Source organism: Anopheles coustani, chromosome 3 (genome assembly GCF_943734705.1).
Source record: "Anopheles coustani chromosome 3, idAnoCousDA_361_x.2, whole genome shotgun sequence".
Classification (NCBI taxonomy): domain Eukaryota; kingdom Metazoa; phylum Arthropoda; class Insecta; order Diptera; family Culicidae; genus Anopheles; species Anopheles coustani.
This window is the reverse complement of record NC_071288.1, coordinates 88,608,315-88,627,880: the sequence shown is the minus strand read 5'-3', so window position 1 is coordinate 88,627,880 and position 19,566 is coordinate 88,608,315. Positions and strand designations below refer to the sequence as shown.

General features: G+C 43.0%; 2 protein-coding genes across 2 annotated transcripts; one reads left to right on the top strand and one right to left on the bottom strand.

Moving 5' to 3' along the window:
- Positions 1–1,775: 1,775 nt before the first annotated feature.
- LOC131260781 (F-box only protein 25) lies at positions 1,776–15,929 on the bottom strand. Its single transcript, XM_058262601.1, has 6 exons — positions 15,855–15,929; positions 13,110–14,031; positions 4,172–4,225; positions 3,682–4,105; positions 3,345–3,616; positions 1,776–3,275 (listed from the first exon to the last, which is right to left on the bottom strand). The coding sequence occupies exons 2-6, from the start codon at positions 13,211–13,213 to the stop codon at positions 3,065–3,067; spliced, it is 1,065 nt and encodes a 354-aa protein (XP_058118584.1). The 5' UTR covers positions 13,214–14,031; positions 15,855–15,929; the 3' UTR covers positions 1,776–3,064.
- A 1,262-nt stretch (positions 15,930–17,191) lies between these two features.
- Positions 17,192–18,595, top strand: LOC131271775 (dimethyladenosine transferase 1, mitochondrial). The gene is made up of 2 exons (XM_058273304.1): positions 17,192–17,327; positions 17,395–18,595. Exon 2 carries the CDS (start codon positions 17,465–17,467, stop codon positions 18,527–18,529), a length of 1,065 nt encoding a protein of 354 aa, XP_058129287.1. The 5' UTR covers positions 17,192–17,327; positions 17,395–17,464; the 3' UTR covers positions 18,530–18,595.
- The last annotated feature ends 971 nt before the right edge of the window (positions 18,596–19,566 follow it).

Genomic DNA, 19,566 nt, shown 5'->3' with positions numbered 1-19,566 from the left:
TTTAAAGCGAACCGTTAGCGTTCAAAAATTCGAAACGAATGCATGTGTCGCGCTTTGCATAGCTTCAGGCGCTAAATGTGAACCAGTAGGAAGAGGAGAATCTAGCCCGGGGCCTCATTTACTCTTTTACCAACACATCATATGAAAAATCGGCATTAGATGAGCATTAGATGATATGACGGATTGGGATTCGGATTCGAAGATCCGGATCTCAGAATGGATTTGAATCGAAAGATTCGAATCCTTGTAGGGATTCAGTTTTCCCATCACTATACCGATTTCTGGACGTCTGAAACTGACAGCAGTGTTGCCTGAAAAACCAAAACACTTTTCTTGTAACCAAGGTCTTTAACCTAAGCAAGATTCAAACACCTTTGTCGCAATTTGAAATAACGGTTGGAAAAGTTGATAGGAAAAGTTAATACATTTTTGAACAATGAAATGTATTTTTTAAATAAACAAGTGAAGTGCTCTGATATATCCCATTTTATCGTATATACCTTTTAGAGGTTTAAAATTAAATGAATTAAATCGATTACTAAATTAACTACATATTTTTATAGTAGTCCGAAAATGTTAGCACAAAGAGTTGAACCAGCCAACAAAACAAAAATTGCGTGACAAATCAAAAGAACTGTTCTTTCGGATAGTAAATAAAACATGCAAACGTTTTGTCATATCGTTGATAGGTTTACTTAAAATGTCCACTTCTGTGTAGTGATATCTTTTTCCATCAATGTAACTTATGCTTCCCAGTGGACCACCGGACCTGTGGAATGTCCGACGTAGGTCACTAGGAAACTGCTAAGTATATTTGTATGTCTGCAAGTACGTACGAATCATACGAAACCGCAGAGTTTTGCTACAGCTTATGAACTTCTACCAAACACGAACTAAACAAAAAAAAACCGATTCTTTAATGATGTCTCACCTATCAGGTGCAGCACGTTTGCGGAATCATTAAATCGGTACCGTTTATGAAACTGGGTTGAAATAATTCTCGCTAATTATACTACACTGAAATCGTTTAGGGAATATTGTCTCCAGGGAGCCACACAACGCTTCCCTGACTTGAGGGGGCGATGGAAGAAAAGAAGCCACAACTCGCGTTGTGGATCGCACGCTACGGATCGTATCTAGCGTCAACGAGCGTCTCAAGTGTGGGTTCTGTTGAGGAACTTTGTTTTAGTTGTTCAATAATTTTTACCAATACACTATGCACGCCCCTTATTCGTCGTTTGCGCTATGTAATAGTGTTTAATGCTTGATTGCCACATGCGCTGCGCGTCGTAGGGCTACCGAGTCCGTACGACACCGTTGTCTAGCGTTTAGAGACAAAAGTCACACAAATGTTCCACAAACTTAACTCCTCTGTATCCGATCAATACGAACATTACCGGATATTCGCATGCACTGTCCTGTGCAATTACCAGTTCGTAAATTGTTTAAAAGCTGCAAGAACTATCGAACGGAACACTGGTTTTATAAGTTGCTCAATTTGATTAAAAACTAATAATCTTTGCACATTTTACAACGGTATCGGTACACGGATGCAGTTTGATATCTTAACCATCCACAAACTCACTCCTCTATCATTGCACCAATTAGCAACTACTGATCGCTGGATGTACGTTATCACATAATGCTATTATTTTTGTTTTATTTTGCCCTTTCCCGATTGCTGTTTCTTTTTCTTTCCTTTTAAATTCATTGCACCTTTGATTCTTGCCATCCGAAGCCCCTTCTATCTGAGCCTAACCATTAATATCATCGAATAAAGATCATACCTGTAGACGCCGGAGCGGGTATGGAACACATATTCAAACGGAACACTACATTTATCACAATCAGATCAGAGAAAATATGTTGCTTATTAAATAGCATAGTTCTGCGAAAATTTCAAGTAAACGCGCTTAAAGTAACCACATCGATGTGCATCCTAGCCTGCTAGATTACCTTTTTTAAATAGTAAACAGTATAGAAAGAGTCGCTTCAAAAAAGAGAGAAATTCGTGCCCTCTAATTCCTGTACGAGCCGTCGTATTGTCCGAAGCTTTATCCGATATCGTTACGTGCGTTCTACTTCAGCAAAACTAATCCATCGATAATCTACTGCTGGACTCGTGGTGGATGGCATTCGGTTGAAAATCAAACCGATACCATAACCCTTCCAAACCCTCACACCTTTGTTGACTTGCCAAAAAACCGGGACGCTTCCCAAATCGGTTGAACTGGTGCTATTCGTACTATAAATAGTTCTACTATCGTAACGGTTAAATATATTTCATTCTTTTCTACCTCCTTTCTTTTTTAGCTTGTGAAAATATGTTGATCGATAAAACGTACATGAGTCGTTTTAGAAAATATATCCCTCTCTTTGCGTTTGTGGTTAGGTATGTATCAATGTAAGAATATATATATAGCATTTTCTCTTTCCATTTCCGGTTCCGTTCAATAGTGTCCCTTCCGGTCGGTCGTGTACGGCGTTTGCTTCCAACTGCGCTAAGCATTCTTCTTTTAATCTCACAATTTACTGATCAGTTCTTCTTGGTTTAGCTGTCTGTTGTCGGTTCTGTTATGAGTAGTTTAAATAGTTTCACGTGGGCCACCAAGTAGGATGATTTACATCCGTATTTGAATGACACCTTTGACAACAAGCACACGCTACGGGCTACGATTTGTCGTCGAACTGATCGATCGTACTGATCAACTACAATATTGTTCGTATAATGCTTACGTTTGTTAGGTATTTTAAAATAAAAAATATCAATATATATAAAAGGGGCTGAACTATAAAAAGGGCGTCCATTCTCTAACCGTTCATTTCCGCTGGATTAGCTGCTGACCCTCGAAGGCTGGTGCACCGGGCAACTGTAAAGCCTACTTTCAATTTGTTTCTACCTTCACAGCATGTCCTCCCTATTTCTATCGCACCTAATTTAAACCTTCAGTGGAAACAGTAACACACGAAAATAGTACTAGAGGGAGGCAGACGAAACAGGGAGAAACTTATCCTCTCTCTAACCGTTGTTGCGGTAAACCGGACCGCATTACGTGTGACAGTTTTACAACGAAAAGTATTGCAAAAACTTGGCCGGCGGCACGGGTTGCGTTTCGTTGCTATTACTATTGCCGGCATCTTGAACGCGCTGGCGAAAATCGGGACACTGATCGACTATGCACGGGTGACCCGCCGACGGCCAGAACAGGCATCGGCACAGTCTGCAGAAGGCTAGAATTTCCGCGTACTGCAGATCCTCGCGTACTCCGTACATCCTGTAAAGATGTAAAAATATTATAATTACAACCGGTTTAGTTCAATCAACTGTCATGCCATCCGCGTACTTTCTCAAGGCGTGATAGATCGCCTGCCAGTTACGGTGACGCTCCTTCGTGTCCTGTAGACACATCTTTTCCAGTATCACATCGATTTGCTGTTTGGTAAAGTGGAAGTGGGACAGCTCGCGCCAGACGCGCTGCTCGGAGATGAGGGCCGCCATCAGCGACCAGGCCGAGGCGGACGCCTCCAGATCCTTGTAGTCCGTGATTCGCAGGATGATCTCCCGCACACACTCCTCCGGCAGGTCGTGTAGTTTTGGACGAATGTTTGGACCGGGCTGCGGCACAAAATCAAGAAAGGGTTAGGTGGTGGTGGTGGTGGTGGTTGTTTCATTCCCCTTACCTCTCTTATCTCGATCTGACTAGCTATGTCCTGTATGCGTTGGATCGTTTGGACGTGCTCGGCCCAGAGGCTCTGGCTGCCGAGCGGTTTGCCCCAGCACTTTTGGTTTTCCTGGTTGAGCAGCGAGCGCAGCTGCTGGACCAACCCTCGCAGTACGTTAATGTTCTGCTGTGAGTCGCTCACGTACGTGGCCACCTCCTCTAGCATCTGCAGCAGCAACCGCTGGGCACCGCCCGGTAGACTGGTGATCCCCTTACCCGACACCAGCAGCCGTAGCAGGGCACACACGTAGTTAAAACGGCGTCCATCGCGAACCGAGCTGCGGAAGTCCAGCCGGCGCACCGCTTCCCCAAGCCCGTTGAAGCCGGCGATTTCACGCGTACACTTGAGCGTGATGTGACAGTGCGGAGGTACTTCGTTGTCGCTGCAAACCGAAGGACATGATATTGAACATTTTAAGCCTTCTTTCCTTAAGTCATAGTTATCTTACCCATTTTCACCCTCGTTTTCGGTGTCGCTTGCGTTGCTACACTCTGAAATGCATCTGCAATTAAACAAGAAAAGAATGTATCAGTCAATTGCAAATACCAATTAGTTCTTTATAGCACATCTTTTCGCATTGGAGCAAGAAAAATTGCTTGACCTGGTTCATTAGCAGTAGATAATTGTTTCGAGTGTGTCAGCAATGAAATACAAATCAAGTTCCCCCTCCTCATCATCACTGGTGTGGAATGCCAAAAGAAAATTATATGCTTCAGCGAGCGAACTACAAAGCTGCGGAGCATAATTTTACACCGGAGCGCCCAAAACGGACTCCGGCACCGATTTGGCTGTACAATGTCTTACGGTCGATGGATTACTTTTGGCCCTCGGGTGGATCCAGTGGTGGGCAAAGCGTGCCAAGTGTTAGAATGCCTGCGTGGAAGCCACCGAGCGGGGCGTTGCCTCTCAGTCAGTCACTGATGCGCAACCGATCGGGGCCAACGTTTTTACACCGACTGTCTGCCGGGCATCCTCGCTATCGGAATCTGCAGATACACACGAGTATTCGGTGGTGAATTTTCTTCCATTTCCTTGCACCATGCGCTGTTGGCCAACATGTTTTGGCCGGAATGAAGGCACAAGCGTGTTCGATGAAAGGGAAACTTACGATATGGACACGAAATATAGAGGCGAGAAACAGTGTCGACATCAATATCGGAGTGAATCCTGCTGCGAAGGTTTGAAGGGGGTGGAACAAATTACCCAAGCTTTGGAATGATGAAATGGAAGAAAACAATTAGCTCCTCTCAAACGATTTACATGCAGATGATTGAGATTTTTAACATGCCATAAGCTGAAACGGTTTAACATTACTGTCCACGTTACATTGTGCGCTGAAGTTGTACTAGATTTATTAAGCTAAAATTTTTAGATGAAAAGACTAGCAAAACACATCAGAAGCTATGGTTATTGCAAAATAAAATATTAGAAAGCAAAATTGCTAACCAGAAAAGACCAGGATATTTAATTTAGATATTTTTCTATTCTTAGAAAGCACACTTATCTCAAAAGTCAGATGATACGTGCTTCTAACCTATCTTTGTTTGAGGTATTCAGCAATACCTGGGTCGCCAAAGTTTTACAACTTTATTAAAGTCCGCGCTTGAAGCAGCATATTTCTCAAAGTACAGTCAAAGGAAGACCAAACTGGGGCCCTCTTCCAAAAGTCTGTGTAAATGGGTTTGCGCATCGAACGACGTCCATCACACATTATCCAAGCAAAAAGTGGAGAAGAACACGATCGCTTCAGTTTAATGGTGATGCACTGTAGTTGTTGCTACAACCTCTCTATGGCATCATTTCCCAACCGGTCTCAGCATCATATTCATTATCATCATCATCATCATTTGTACCGAAATTTGTTCATCTTCGTCGAGCTATCAAATGGCAAGAAATCTCTAAGCATCTTTTTTTCCCTCCACGATGCCATGTTACGAGGATTAAAAGTGAAATGAACGCGAAGGCAATTAACAATCAGCCAGAAAGAAAGTAACAGCGGATGTGGAGGTATCTTTTTTCTCCACTCCTCGGTAACATGTAACTTACATGAAATAATAATAACATCATCCGAGCTGAAGATCGAAAGGAGGCGACCGTCGATCGTTGGTTGAAAGGAAAAGTGTATCGAAAGTGGCAAAATTGGCAGCTGTGAATCAGAGCACTACAATCGTTTCAAATTTTTCAATTTTGGTACAAAATGGAAGTTACTTGATGTTGAACCGAACGAGCGTTATTACAAATTACACTGTGTACGATATTTTTTAAGCATGATATATCAAGAAAAAGAAACATGTCTATAACAAATTCAAATTTTAACTGTATTTTTCAAATTTTAGTAGCAAGTGATTTTTGACCTAGGTTATAAAAGAGGAGGTATAAACTGCCAACGTTATTCTTTAAATACAGTGTAAAAATAAAAGCCACAAACAAGTAAAACCTCATATGCGCCTTAGCCGTTAGACAAATAGTAATAATGTCGAAACGAAGCGTATGACCCACATTAATGTTGACCTATTTTCGGGATCATCCTCCCTGCCAACACGGGGAGCGCTGCCAAGTTTTCGCAGTATCAGCGAATTTAACCCCACTCTCCCCCGGAGGTGTGGAAAAAGAAATCTCTCCCGAAAAACGAGAGAACGGACCGGGAAGCGTCGGTGCCCTTATTCGGGATTGTCCAGATACACATAAGAATATAACGGTCGGGAGGAGGTAGCCTTGACCGAATTGTGGACGTTGGATTAAAACACTATTGGGGAATGGTCGATCGAAAGTGGCTCCGACGCATCTTCCACGGGAAAAACTGGCGAATGGAGCAGAGTAAGATCACTTCACTTTTTACAGCATGGTGTTAGCCATCCATTCCTATCGAACGATATGTCTATTGCTTATCTTAAGAAAACCCAGTATCTTCTGACACACGACTTTATGTCTTCACAACCTAAGCGTCTGATTGGATGGGGTGTTTTTCCATCTCTGAATTTATTCACGGAATCACGTACCGTGGTGAGACGTGAAGGTTATATAGGGCCTGACCGTTGCAAGGTTCTCTAACAACGCCACAACGCGGCACAGCGGTCTCTGCAGGTTGCAGTGCCAGTGAGCAAAACCAAAAGTTAGGTTAACGTTGAGAGTATGGTGAAGTGTCGAAACGAGCAGATGGTGATCGTCGCGAGGGCATTTATTGGGCTGCTACTGTTGGTGGGTTGCTGCTGTGATGTAACTTTGGAGGAAGAGAAGGTGCAAGCGGCTAGTTCCACCAGTTCTGTGATCCAAAACGCAACCACTGTAACAAAGGATGTAACGAAAAGTTCAAACTCAAACGGAACTACTGAGTCCTTCGTCCAGCATGAAGTTCAAGGCACTACCTGTAATGCTTCTCCTTCCTCTAGTACCTTGTTTGTTGAAGCAGAATCCCAAAAAGAGCATAACGTGGTTGCTAATAATTTATCCAACGATACAACACCAGAGAAAAATGATGAGACAGTTTCAAATGGTGAAAGAGAGCTCACCGCTTCAAAGGTGACTATCGGAGCGAATATTGACGATGGTGTCGAACGGGACCATGTTGAAGCTGCCCCTTCTTATTCGCTTCCAGAGGACGCGCCTCGCTGGCCGGAGGATGCGCCTTCGCAACAGAACCTTCCGGAGGAAGCCAGGGAGACGGAACAGGAAGAATCAGTTTTCCCTCCAGTAAACGCGAACGGTGTTCAAGTTGGCGATGTAGAAGTTTCCGATCCAGAGACTTTTTTCAAACCGAATGATGAAGATGACAAAGTGCAACATAAAATTGAAGAGAATAGAGCAACATCGGAAAGTAGTAACAATGATTCCGAAGGTAAACCGACGAGTTCACCGGACATAGAAAAGGAAACCACAGGAAAGGTGGTCCCCACAGTGAATCCAGATGATCCTTTAGCGTGGGAAGGCCCTCCTTTGGGTGAAGAAAATTACGAACCCTCCAACCCTTTCAATGATACTTCAGATGCTGATAAAACGAAGGAAATGGAAAACAATGGTACTGTTCACATCTCTGAAACAGATGTTGCTTACAACCAAGAAACAGATAAAGAAAAGATTGATGTGCAAGTTCTTGCTGACGATGCGGAACTTGAGGAAAGCCCAAACAAGGAGTCTAATGCGAACGATGACACAAACAGGGACATCAGTATTCCGAAGTCCGAAGCCGAACCCCAACAAGGGGAGGTTACCCGACCTTCAAAAGAAGACCTGGAAAATCTTAACAATACCAGCCAATATGAAAAAGTGTCTACGATGTATGAACAGTGGAAAAAGGTTGCGAAAGGATTAGAGGGTTTTCTTCAGCAGAAGAACTTGACCATTTCTGAAGGCACGGGAAATCGCACAGTAATGGTCAAGGAAGTCCAGGGGAATGAAAGTGAACCTACCTTAGGTACTAATGCTTCAACGGAGGGCGTGAAAACTGTAGCAAGCGAGTCTTCAGTTACTAAGTCATCTACAGTTACAGAAGCTAAAGATCATACAAGATCAGTTGAAGATGTGCAGCAGGGGCTTCAACAATACGGAGTAACGGAAAAACCATCTACTCCACCAACGCCTAATTATGTCAACAGTTTCCCGGAATGCACCACCAATAGAAGCTGCCTGTCGCAAAGTGAAGGCAAAGAAGAAATCTCCAAGAAAGCAAATGAACTCAATTCAGTCCCAACCGAGGGTGTCAATGTAGAAGTTCTCGCAGACGACGCTGAGTTAGAAACAACTGAAGGGGTTGTACCAAACGATTTAAGTGAAAAGAAAAACATTGAACGCAACGAAACAAACCTAATACAAAATTCAACTGACGCTGGAAACAATAATAGTACATCATATCCAATTAAGAGCTTAGCCACTCTCAATAGTCCCGATCAAGGTCAGAACGAATCTGATCCATCCATAATCCAGAAATCAATTACGAGCGAATCGGAGAGAATGCAAGGAATGAATGTAACATTTTTCAACGGGAGTACTAGCACGGTGTCTGTCGTTCAGAGTGCCCAGTACTACACTACTTCAGCTATAGGTGATTCCCGACCAGTGGCCGGGATGAACAACTTATCCTCCACAGCAATACCAACTACCACCGATGGTCCATCGAAGGGTGAGGATGGAAAAATGAATGATACAAATAATGCGGGCTCAGAACAAATTAAAATTGCACAAGTGATGGAAAAGGAACATTCAAACGATGTTGTGAATGTAGAAGTTCTTGCAGATGATGCAGAAATGGAGACACATTCGTCGGACCGGGTGGTAAGTGCTGAAGAAAATACCGACAGTTCCACTACACCGCTGCCGCAAAGCTCGACGCAAGCAAATACAACGACTAGTGCTCCATATCCAATTAAGAACCTAGAAACCGCCAACAATGCCGAGCAAGGTCAAAATAAGTCCGACCCAGCCATAATCCAGCAATCGAGCATGGAACCAAGTGTACTGAAATACAGCAATCCTGAGGAAAGCACTACAGTAAAAGTAACAAGTAACACATCCGATTCGATTGAGAATGGTCAAAACGATAAAGCTGTACGAGTTACAGCGGGTTCCCCAAGTGACGTAAATGCAACTACATCACCGTACAGTGGATCAGTCGTTGAAGTTCTTGCCGATGACGCTGAATTCGATACAGATATTTTGGAGGCTAGTGAATCCGCCAGAAATGATTCAGTTCCGTCGACTTATAAATCGGAACTTACTGATGAGAAGCGGGTCACAAAAACGCCCAATGCTACATCCGAAATGGACACAAATCGTACCGCTATTGAAGAAACACTTCTGAACGAAAAACCAGTCAGTAAAATTGAAGACGAGAATCGCGATAATCTCCCGCAAGGAACGACACCTGAAAACAAACTTTTCGTCGAAGTCCTTGCAGCCGATGCAGACTTCGGTGAAAGCTCCGATGATGGATCAATTACTTCAAAAGTCACCATAACCGAAGATAAACCTTCTACGACAAGCAAACCAGTCGAGAGTGTCGCTAGTAAACCGGTTCCCGATAATAAGGACGCTCCGTTTATGACAAAACTGAGCCCAAACGAAGCGATAGTTATCCATGTGTATCAGCATAGTGATCCAAAAACGAAGTCTCGGACTGGTGAAGAAAATTTCGATGAAGACGATTTGCCGGAAACAGAATCGAAAGGTGGAAAAGAACATGATATGGGGGCAACAGCAGACGAGGAAGAGGAAAAGATGTCTAAATCCAAAGAAGACTCGTACGAAAATGATTCTTTGTTGATCACCACACCAAGGAACCCCTCGAAAACCAACATCAAACCATTCTTTGTGCCCAAGGATTATCCTGCAAAGTCCAAATCGAACGATACGGGATGTCCCTTTGGGGTGAAACCACAATCTTCGGATCCCCGGGCAATGAACGCTGGACCTCTGGAGAATCCTGAAGAGCCTTACTACTACGAGTTCGATCCCTTTTGCCTAACACAACACCACGTGCTGATACCGGTGATGCCATTGGTCGTGCGTCAGTGGTGCTTCGCTCCGGAGACTCCCGACTTCATGTGCCCTCGGTACGATCTCGGATTTCACATCGCGTTCGAGCACGAGACCAACCGAGACATGTACTACCGTTGCGTCTACGGGAAGGCCGTTTTGCTCAAGTGTCCCAGCCTGCACCACTGGGATAATGGGCGCAAAATTTGCACCCTTATGACGGACTTTGGATACCAACATCATTACCACCATCACCACAATCACCATCATCATCATCATCATCATCATCATGCTCAACAGCAGCTGTTTGATGAAGCTGCCCAACGACACTGCCAGCATTGTCGGCGTAACTTTCTGATGCCACAGGATGTCGATCCGGGTGCCAAATGTTCGGATCGGATGCTGCTGGCCTGCAATACGGACGGTTCGCTGTCGGTGTACGAGTGTCCGGGATTTTACTTCTACGATCGAAAGGTTCAGCTGCGTTGGTACGCGGATATCGAACGCTGTGACTATCCAGCGGATGATGCTGGTCCCTGGCAGGGATGAAAGCCTCTTCTTGTGCCTCACGAAAAAAGCGCAAGGCATCTACAATCATTCAAACATAAGATTGTTAATCAATAAAAATATTCGTCAGAAATAAAAGTGATTTGTTATAATTCACTAGGTCATTGAAAATTATGCCTACATCTTATAAGAATAAAGGAAAAAATATTAGTTTGTGCAGAAACATAGACTGAAAAACATTTTATCTAGGTAAAATCCATCCATGTTTCTATAACGCATTTTAAAAACAAATTCGTGTTCAAAAGTGTAAAACTATGTTGTTTTTGAAGTATTACAAATGAAAGAATTAACCACCTTGTGGAGTGTAGTGTGTAGACAAGACGTAAACAAACCGTAACTTAGTATTTTAATTAAAAAAACCAAGCCTACTAATGCTTTTATTGTTTCTTTGTCTGTTTTTAATTCCTTTTATTGGGTATTTTCACATTTATTCTCTTGTGAAATTTCACTTTCTAAAATAGGAAGTATCATAGCAACTTTTTATACTGCTTTCTTGAGCCAACGTGGATTAATATCAATTTGTTATTTACATCAAAAAGAAAAATAATTGTGAATAAATGTTGGTAGGTATTGATAAAACGATGATATTAATTTGTTTGTTTACATAACATTCCTGTGGGACATAACATGCCTATCAATTGTATTACCATATGTTACACGAACAGGGGCGAGAATTAGCAACAAACATATTGAGGGAGAATAAAAAAAACGGAAATGATTATCTCAGCATATGGAGAACAGCGCGAGAGACAAACATGACCCCTTCACAAAGGGAAGTTGAAGTCAGACTTGCTCAGAACAATTTGTGCTGTTTTCTCTTCGCGGGCCTCGAGGAAAGCACAATCCCCCAACGGGCTCCCTAGACAAACCCGTTTCTCGATGATTCAGTGCACCTTTCTAGCTTTGCTCAGACTTCAATGCTCCATGCGTCGTGCCCCAAACGACGTTCTGCTCACTCTCCCCCCGATGCAATCAACCGCGAATGTGGTTTGTTTACTTTGCCTTATTACTCTACTCGCTGCGTTTGCGTTGAAGCAACGGATCGTCATCTCTTTCTCCAGCAGCGCGACTTGTACGAGTTAAACTCAGCTGACCGTTGCGTCGTCGCCGTCGACCTTTTTTCCGCGGGGTCCGTTATTGTTTTTGTTATTATCGACGTTACACATCGCCAGGGGCTGGGGAGCCAGCGCAACGGTGGTCTAGCGTGTTTCGTCAATCGAAGCCACGCCACGGTCGCATGGATGGCATGTTATTTTCCACTTCCCACAGTTTCTATTTTCTCGCTCTTCCTTCCATCTTGCATCAACGACCCATGGATAAAAGCCCATCGCTGGGTAGAACGTTTTTCCTACGAACGAAGAAAAATGTTCGCATGGCAGAAGGACAAAGAACTTTAGCAAGGGCAGCGAGATTGGGGAAGCCAACCGCAAAGGCAGACAGCGTGACAGCTTTTGTGGGCTTAGCTTACGGGTGCTGCATGCCCGCTCGGGTGTTTCAAAGAAAATTGGGTAGGTTTCCGCTCCGGCAACATATTAAATTTGATTAATTAATCAAATATTCGAAATAAAAACTAATATATGCTACTTGTCTTAACTTATTGAAAATAATATCAGGAATACAAAAATTACTTCCATATTTTATGTAAAAACAAACAAAAGCTTTGGCAAAAATAGCTGTTTAAAATTATTCACAAATGTCTTTCAGTAGCAAATGTTGAATTCCATTTCATTCAGCATGCTACCCTGCCCTATTTTATTTTACCATTTTGCTAAAACACTTAAATTAATTGGAAAACTTATCATTAGGGTGATCATTACTGGAAGCAACGTTTCATTGCGTCGTTTGCAATAACCAATTCCGGGTTGATGTGGGTTTTTTTGGTTCCAATAAACAACAATGCGATGACAATAAAGTTAATGGTCCCGTGATAATGGGTGATGGTTTTATAATTTCATTTCTACTATCAACAAACGATGAATCATCGAAACGCGGGGAAAGGTGGACGAATGGCGCCTTGTTTGCGTGCACTCAGGTAATTGGTAGTAGAATGATAAAAATAAAAATAAATTCACCAGCTCATCAATCAACTTCCTTTATGTGCAATAAAATACATTCGAACCGTGATAAGGTGGACTCGCATATCTTGGGGCTGGTTGATATAGAAAAACAAACTACGAAGTGCTTGTGCCCGGAAAATATCAATGAAAACGTCGTGGGCGTTATTCTGTTTTCACTTTCTGAACACTTTCAAAACAGTAAGTGGGCAAGATAATAAAAAAAACTACCGAACTGTTACGTAACATTTTTCACAGTAAGTTCTACATTTAACTTCTGCACCGACGTACACTTACCTTTTCCTTTTGACACACTCGAGCACCTTCAACTTTTCCCAGCCTTCTTCGGTTTTCACCCACGAGTCGCCTGGCGAACGCCAATCCTTGGAAATGAACGGCATTTTGCTTGACTGGTGCTAGCGCCTGTTGCTGGTCTTGGAGATTTTTCACCAAATTTAACACAAAATATTTTACCCACTTGCTTTATCAAACTTTTTCTACTTCAATTTTGTTTTCACTGTAACAGCCGATAAATTTTTGAATGATGTGGCCTCAGATTTAGCTCCCCCCTTCCCGTCGCTGAACCGCGTTGCGCTGTTGGAAAGTTTCCAAACCCTGTGTTGCTTGGATCCCTTTCCCAAAACTGGATGATATGAAAGTGCCCGGCTGAAGCGCGGAAAATCAACCGTGGAGGACGAATGGACGAACGGTGCTTCTCGCTAGAGCGGCATGCAAAATTAGCTGTTGCTTTTCTGCGACGGCCAACGACCAGCAGTGAAATAACCGTCGTTGCAAGCAACAGCAGCTTCACTTTCTCCACTGCAATAGATGCAATTTGTAAGCAAACACACGCGCGCACAAACACACTCACCGACGCACACACAAACACAAGGCTGGCGCTTCTGAAGCTGATCAAGTAATTTCCACCGCGGAACTCTTTTTCACTCTGGATAATCACTTCTTTCTGCTGACCGGAGAAGCTGCTTTCGCTTTCCGTGCCTTTGGATGACCTTTTCGCTGGTTTATACTTTTTCACACTATCGCTGATGGTTTCATGCGTGTTATACACCTTTTTGTTTTGTGTCGTGCGATTTGCGACAGAAAGTAAATCAACTTGTACCAAAAGAAGCTAACGTACTCGGTGTGGATGGATTGCCCTTCTCAAATATCTTCACACAACGGCAGTAGCAGCAGCAACGACAGCAAGGGACAATCGAACCTGCAACAGCAAAATGTAGAGAGTAAAATAATGAAAGTAAATAGAAAAACACATTTTTTAAATTTTCTTCCGGTGCTTAAAGACAATGGCCAAGTGTTTGCGGTGTAACAAATTTTGTCGCAAACACGTACATGGACATAAACACTATGCACTTGCAAGAAGCAGCTTCCCCTATAGTAAATGCAATCCGAGTAGTATACAACGGTCGTAGTAAGCGTGTGGAGCACACCGTTCAAATGTCAGTCGTTGACTTTTTCCGCCATGCGTAGAGTTCCGTATGTTCTGGTGCGGGGTAAAATAGGGGATTCGTTAGCATATGCACTACCTTAGTATACCTTCGTTGTTTTTATTCTATTTTTGGGAATATACTGAAAGAACATTTGTGTATTCTACCTAATACATGTTGTAATGCTAAATATGCTCTGTTTGCTACCCTCCATTAGAACTTAAAAGAATATTGCAGTTCTATTCAGAAGTCACCTTATTATACAAATATTCGTTAGATGCATGCTCAATAGCATTAAACGTGATACATTAAAATACCATGTTCCCCTGCTTTCTATGCTAGTTCTAATGCTGTATATTGTGAATGTTAAAGTTAAATCATTCATCTGAAGCGAGCCCTTCGCCCCAGTGGTACATAATGGAACACTTGCCCGTATCGCTCCCCGTGCATAGTCTCATATGCAACCACATAGGAAAGTTTCTTTTTTGGAGCACCATTTAAATGGTGATTTGGTTTTCCCTCGCTTTGAATCCTCCCGTTCCCGAAGCAGTGATTCATTGGGAAAGTCAAACCTGTCGCCAGGAATAGCACATAGAGGGTTTGGGGGAAGAAAATCGCTATTCATGTACCATCATCACGTTTCGTTCTATTGTCGGTCACAGGTTCACATGGGAAATGCAGCTTGTTTCTTTTTAGCCTGACACCGAAGAACCCGTCTGAAATTCTTCTCCTTGCAGCAGAACACACAAAACAAACTGCGCAGAAGAGCATGTCGATGCACTTTCTAATCCTCGTTCGTCAAAGGGAGCTAATTTGATGGTGTTCTCGAGTGCAATTGAAGTCTTTCCACTCGCTCTAATGCTTCCATTTGCGACACGTGTGGCAGTAGTGTTTGCCTCCGAAAAGTGTACTTCAGTACACAGAAACCAGTGCAATGGCAAAGGAAAACATCTCATCCTAGAGTTCTTTGTTTTGGTTGTTGTTGGTTTGCGGTCCATCCACACGATTAGTAAGGTAGTATTTTTAGGGGTATGCTATGGAACAGGCTGAGGATTTCATTTCTCTCCTCCTTTTTCACAGCTGCTTTACGACAGGTTACTGTACTGATGGGAATGTACCGCGTACACTATTAGCGCAGTAGAATCCAGAAGCTATGCTTTCCATTCAACAGCATTACGCAAACCAAAATGGGGATGCGATTTGTACGTGGGGAACCGTACGTTGTGAGAATCGGCTGGGCATGGAAAACGTTTTCAGTATAACTTCCACCTAAACGGTTACAGCACCATATTTTCCCTAATTATTCCACCATTTATTGGCGACGCAAAAACGGACATCTGGCTTGTGCTTCACGCGGACGAAAAATGTTTTGCGTCGTTTCGAATTGATATAGATTGCACGGTTTGTTGCTGTTTTTGTTTTCGCTCTTGAACCATTTAATCTCTAACATCTATCGGAGTACCGTTGCATCAGTCGATAGCAAACCAAAGGGAATAAGTTCGGAACGGTACGATTGCTACACTTCACGATACGCGGAAGTTAGTAGTACAAGACACATTTACGAATGGTTGCATTTGTCCAGTGTTTTTCCTCTTACCGAAAACGTTAGCTGGATGCTTTGTGGACGGTCCAGACGGCACAGACGGAGCACTCAACGTCGCACATTCACTTCTAATTCAATACTGAACTTTACATTCACCTACCTCCGTTGAAAATAGTAGTTTTTGTTGTTACTTGTTCTCTCTCCACATTGCTCTTCTCTTTCTCTCCGGCAGTTGTTTGACTTTTCGCAATCGTTCGATTGATCCTCGATTATAAAGTTTCTTCCTGATAGATGTGCAAAAACGCTGCATTTTTGTAATACGATGTTCATTTGCTTTGATAAATTTAACATTTAATGATTTAAACGATTAAATTAGGTGTAAGCTTAAGAGAAACATGATTAGAAATAAGAGAATCTGAAAGAGAGAGGAAGGGAGTTGCGAGGCAAGTGATTTTGTTTATTTTTTTTGTGTACATTATTCTCTTGCACTCATACTTCGCCACTTCGGTTGCGAAACCAGGAAATGCAAGAAATATTCAACATCAAGCATATTGGGATCCATGTTTACTAAACACAAAGAGCTAAAAAACATTTTTGAAGCAGTAAATACATTTTACTCATAAAGACGAATGCAGAAACGCTGGTAATGTTGATTTTGCGTCTACCAAAACATGATTTCATTGGCAACAGAAAAACAAAACAAAATCAGCTGTAGCTTCATGTATTTCACGGAGAATGGCAATATGTGTGTGTGATGTATGTTTTCAAATTCTCTTTGTTTTCATTACTCTCTTTCTCTCTCTCTCTTTAAATCTTTCACATCTTTGAGAGAACTTCAGTGACAGCTGACTGTTCATTGAAATCACATAAGCTCGCGTGGATGACATTAACAACTGAATTATTTTCTTTTCTAAATTTATAACATTTCCTGCTTTGTTGAATAGTTATATTAAAACCTACAGAATTATCGACAATTTACGCTAATTACCTTGAAATTTCGTTAAAATTTTCACCGCAGCAATGAAAATAAAGTGGTGAAATCTCAAAACATTTTTTCTGGGAAAAAGTTATATCACCACTACAATTGTCAAAATTTCACCACTTTTCGTGTTGCCGATGAGAAACAATATCATTTCGTTGTGAAATATTCATTCTAAACCGTAGGATACGGGAAGGATTCTGTCCATTATCGCACAGAAAAATGTCCTCCAGTGAAGGTCCGAAGAGTGAGTTCAAGATCGAACAATCGGGTCGCCAGTTAAAAAAGGCGGAGGTCGATTTTATGCGACTGATCGAGCAGCAAAACTTGCAGCGTGTTCAGAAACTGCAGCGGCAGCGGCGGAACAACAAACTGACCGGTATCGCGCTGGGAGGTACCGTGCTCGGTATTTACCTGTATTCCATGTTCTCGGTGAAGCAGGAAAAATTCCTGGACGATTTTGAGGAACCGGTGAAGCTGGAGGTTGATAACAAGGCGCTGTAAGTGGGGACGATACGTTGTTTTTGCGTCGCACGAGTGAGGTTGCTGTGAGTATGCTTACATCATAATCCTCCATCCATAAACATCCTTGACGAAATTGTGTTTCCTTTGCAGGATTTCAAGCTACCTTCCTCATCTTTTGAGTTTCTAGTTTGTAAGTACTTTACCAACCTATTTCTACACGATGGCCTCTACAAAAATTTCCAAAGCCCTAACCTCAACCGGAGTCCGGTTGCCACCGCTTCCTACGATCCGCGACCTGGTGAAACTGTATCAACTGCGGGCCATCAAACAGTTGTCTCAAAATTTCCTCATGGACGAGCGGTTGACCGACAAAATAGTGCGTGCGGCTGGTAACATTCGAGATCACTACGTGCTCGAGGTTGGACCCGGACCGGGTGGCATAACTCGCTCGATCATCCGACAAAACCCTCGCCACCTGGTGGTGGTAGAGAAGGATCGTCGGTTTATGCCATCTATGGAGATGTTGGCGGAAGTGGCTCAACCGTTCATGCGGATGGACATCGTGCAGGGCGACATCTTGGACTATCGCATCGAGAATGCGTTTCCCGATTGCCCCCAGCACGACTGGATGGATGGGAAGCGCGCACCAGTACATTTGATCGGGAATCTACCCTTCGCCATCTCGACACGCTTGCTGATCAATTGGCTGCGGGATATGAGCCTACGAACCGGTGCCTGGAGCTATGGACGGGCCAGCCTTACACTCACCTTCCAGAAGGAGGTCGCCGAACGCATCGTGGCACCGATACTGTCCGACCAGCGTTGCCGGCTGTCGGTTATGAACCAAATCTGGAGCAAACCGGAGTTACGGTTTATGATCTCGGGCCGTGCCTTTGTGCCGAAGCCGGAGGTAGACGTTGGTGTTGTTACGATCGTTCCGCTAAGGACGCCCCTGACGCAGGTTCACTTCGACACGGTGGAGAAAGTTATACGGCACATATTTTCGATGCGTCAAAAGTACTGCCGCCGGTGTGTTTCCAATCTGTATCCCCCGGCAGGACGGGAAGAGCTCACAGAGCTGACATTCAAGAAGGCATCGGTCGATCCGCTCGCTCGCTCGTTTCAGCTTTCCGTCGATGAATGTTTGCGCCTCGTGGAGGCATACGACGAGCTCTCGCGGCAACATCCAGAAATCGTCGGCTATGACTATCGGGCGCCGAAAGCCAAAGGAGGATTATTGACTGGGGAGGGGGCCGGTGGGGAGATTAGGGAAGTGGAGCGATAGTGGTGGTGGCAATGTAATATTTGAATCGTTTGTGAATAGTAATAAAACTTCTTAGTTGTCAAGAACCATAGTCAAAAATATCGATGAAAAATCATTATTACATGTTGTTAATGTTAAAAAGAAGTAACATAACCTACACATTTGAGTTTTAAATTTCCATGGCTTCTTCTACAGACATAAATTTTTGCTGGGATCATGATTGTCTTGTAACTTTCAATTTTATTTAGCTTTGCACCGTTGGAATATTTTAGAATCATGAATCGTTAATAAACATTCAATGGTGCACTTGAAAACGAAAATTTGAATAATGCATGTCCCACGCAACCTTTTCGGATGTGTATAAACAGGACGCCAGGAAACGCTTATAAAACCAGGATGAAATATTCATCACAACGCACTTTTATTAAAATAAACAGCGAGCAATATTTCTAAATATTCTAAAATAACCGAACGGAAACTAGCAGAAACGGAACACGTGCACGACCGTAAAAGACTTGTCACCGAAGAAGGAAGCCACATGGGAGAAATCCTTCCTGGCCCTTCTTCGGGACACACACGCACACATACGCACACAAATGCCTTTTCCCTTTGTATAAGAGGCGTTGGAATATTTCTATGAATTTGCGTATCGCTTTATATTAACATAAATCGATGCTCATTTGTTTATATCTTGTATGACTTGTTATCGCGCTCGTTGGCGTAGTGGTTGGATACCAGGATTCTCTTGCATTACGAGGCCAGGAATCTGGGGGAAACCAAACTGCGTTCGTTTTTGCTAATGCACGTCACGAGCTTCCCGGATGCGATAAGAGAGGCTGTATATAAGGTGATTTAGTGTTCCAAACACTACGCACTTGCAGGTGAAGAAAATGGTGTGTCCCAGAGGGACGGTCAGGTTGCCGTTAAATAACGCAGTCTAAACTTTCCGAAAGGATATCAGTGACAATTAATTGGGTTGAACATTATGTCCACTACCATTAACCCTCCAATGCAGTAGTGTTAAAAAGATATTCCAGATGTTTTCAGTCTTATTACAT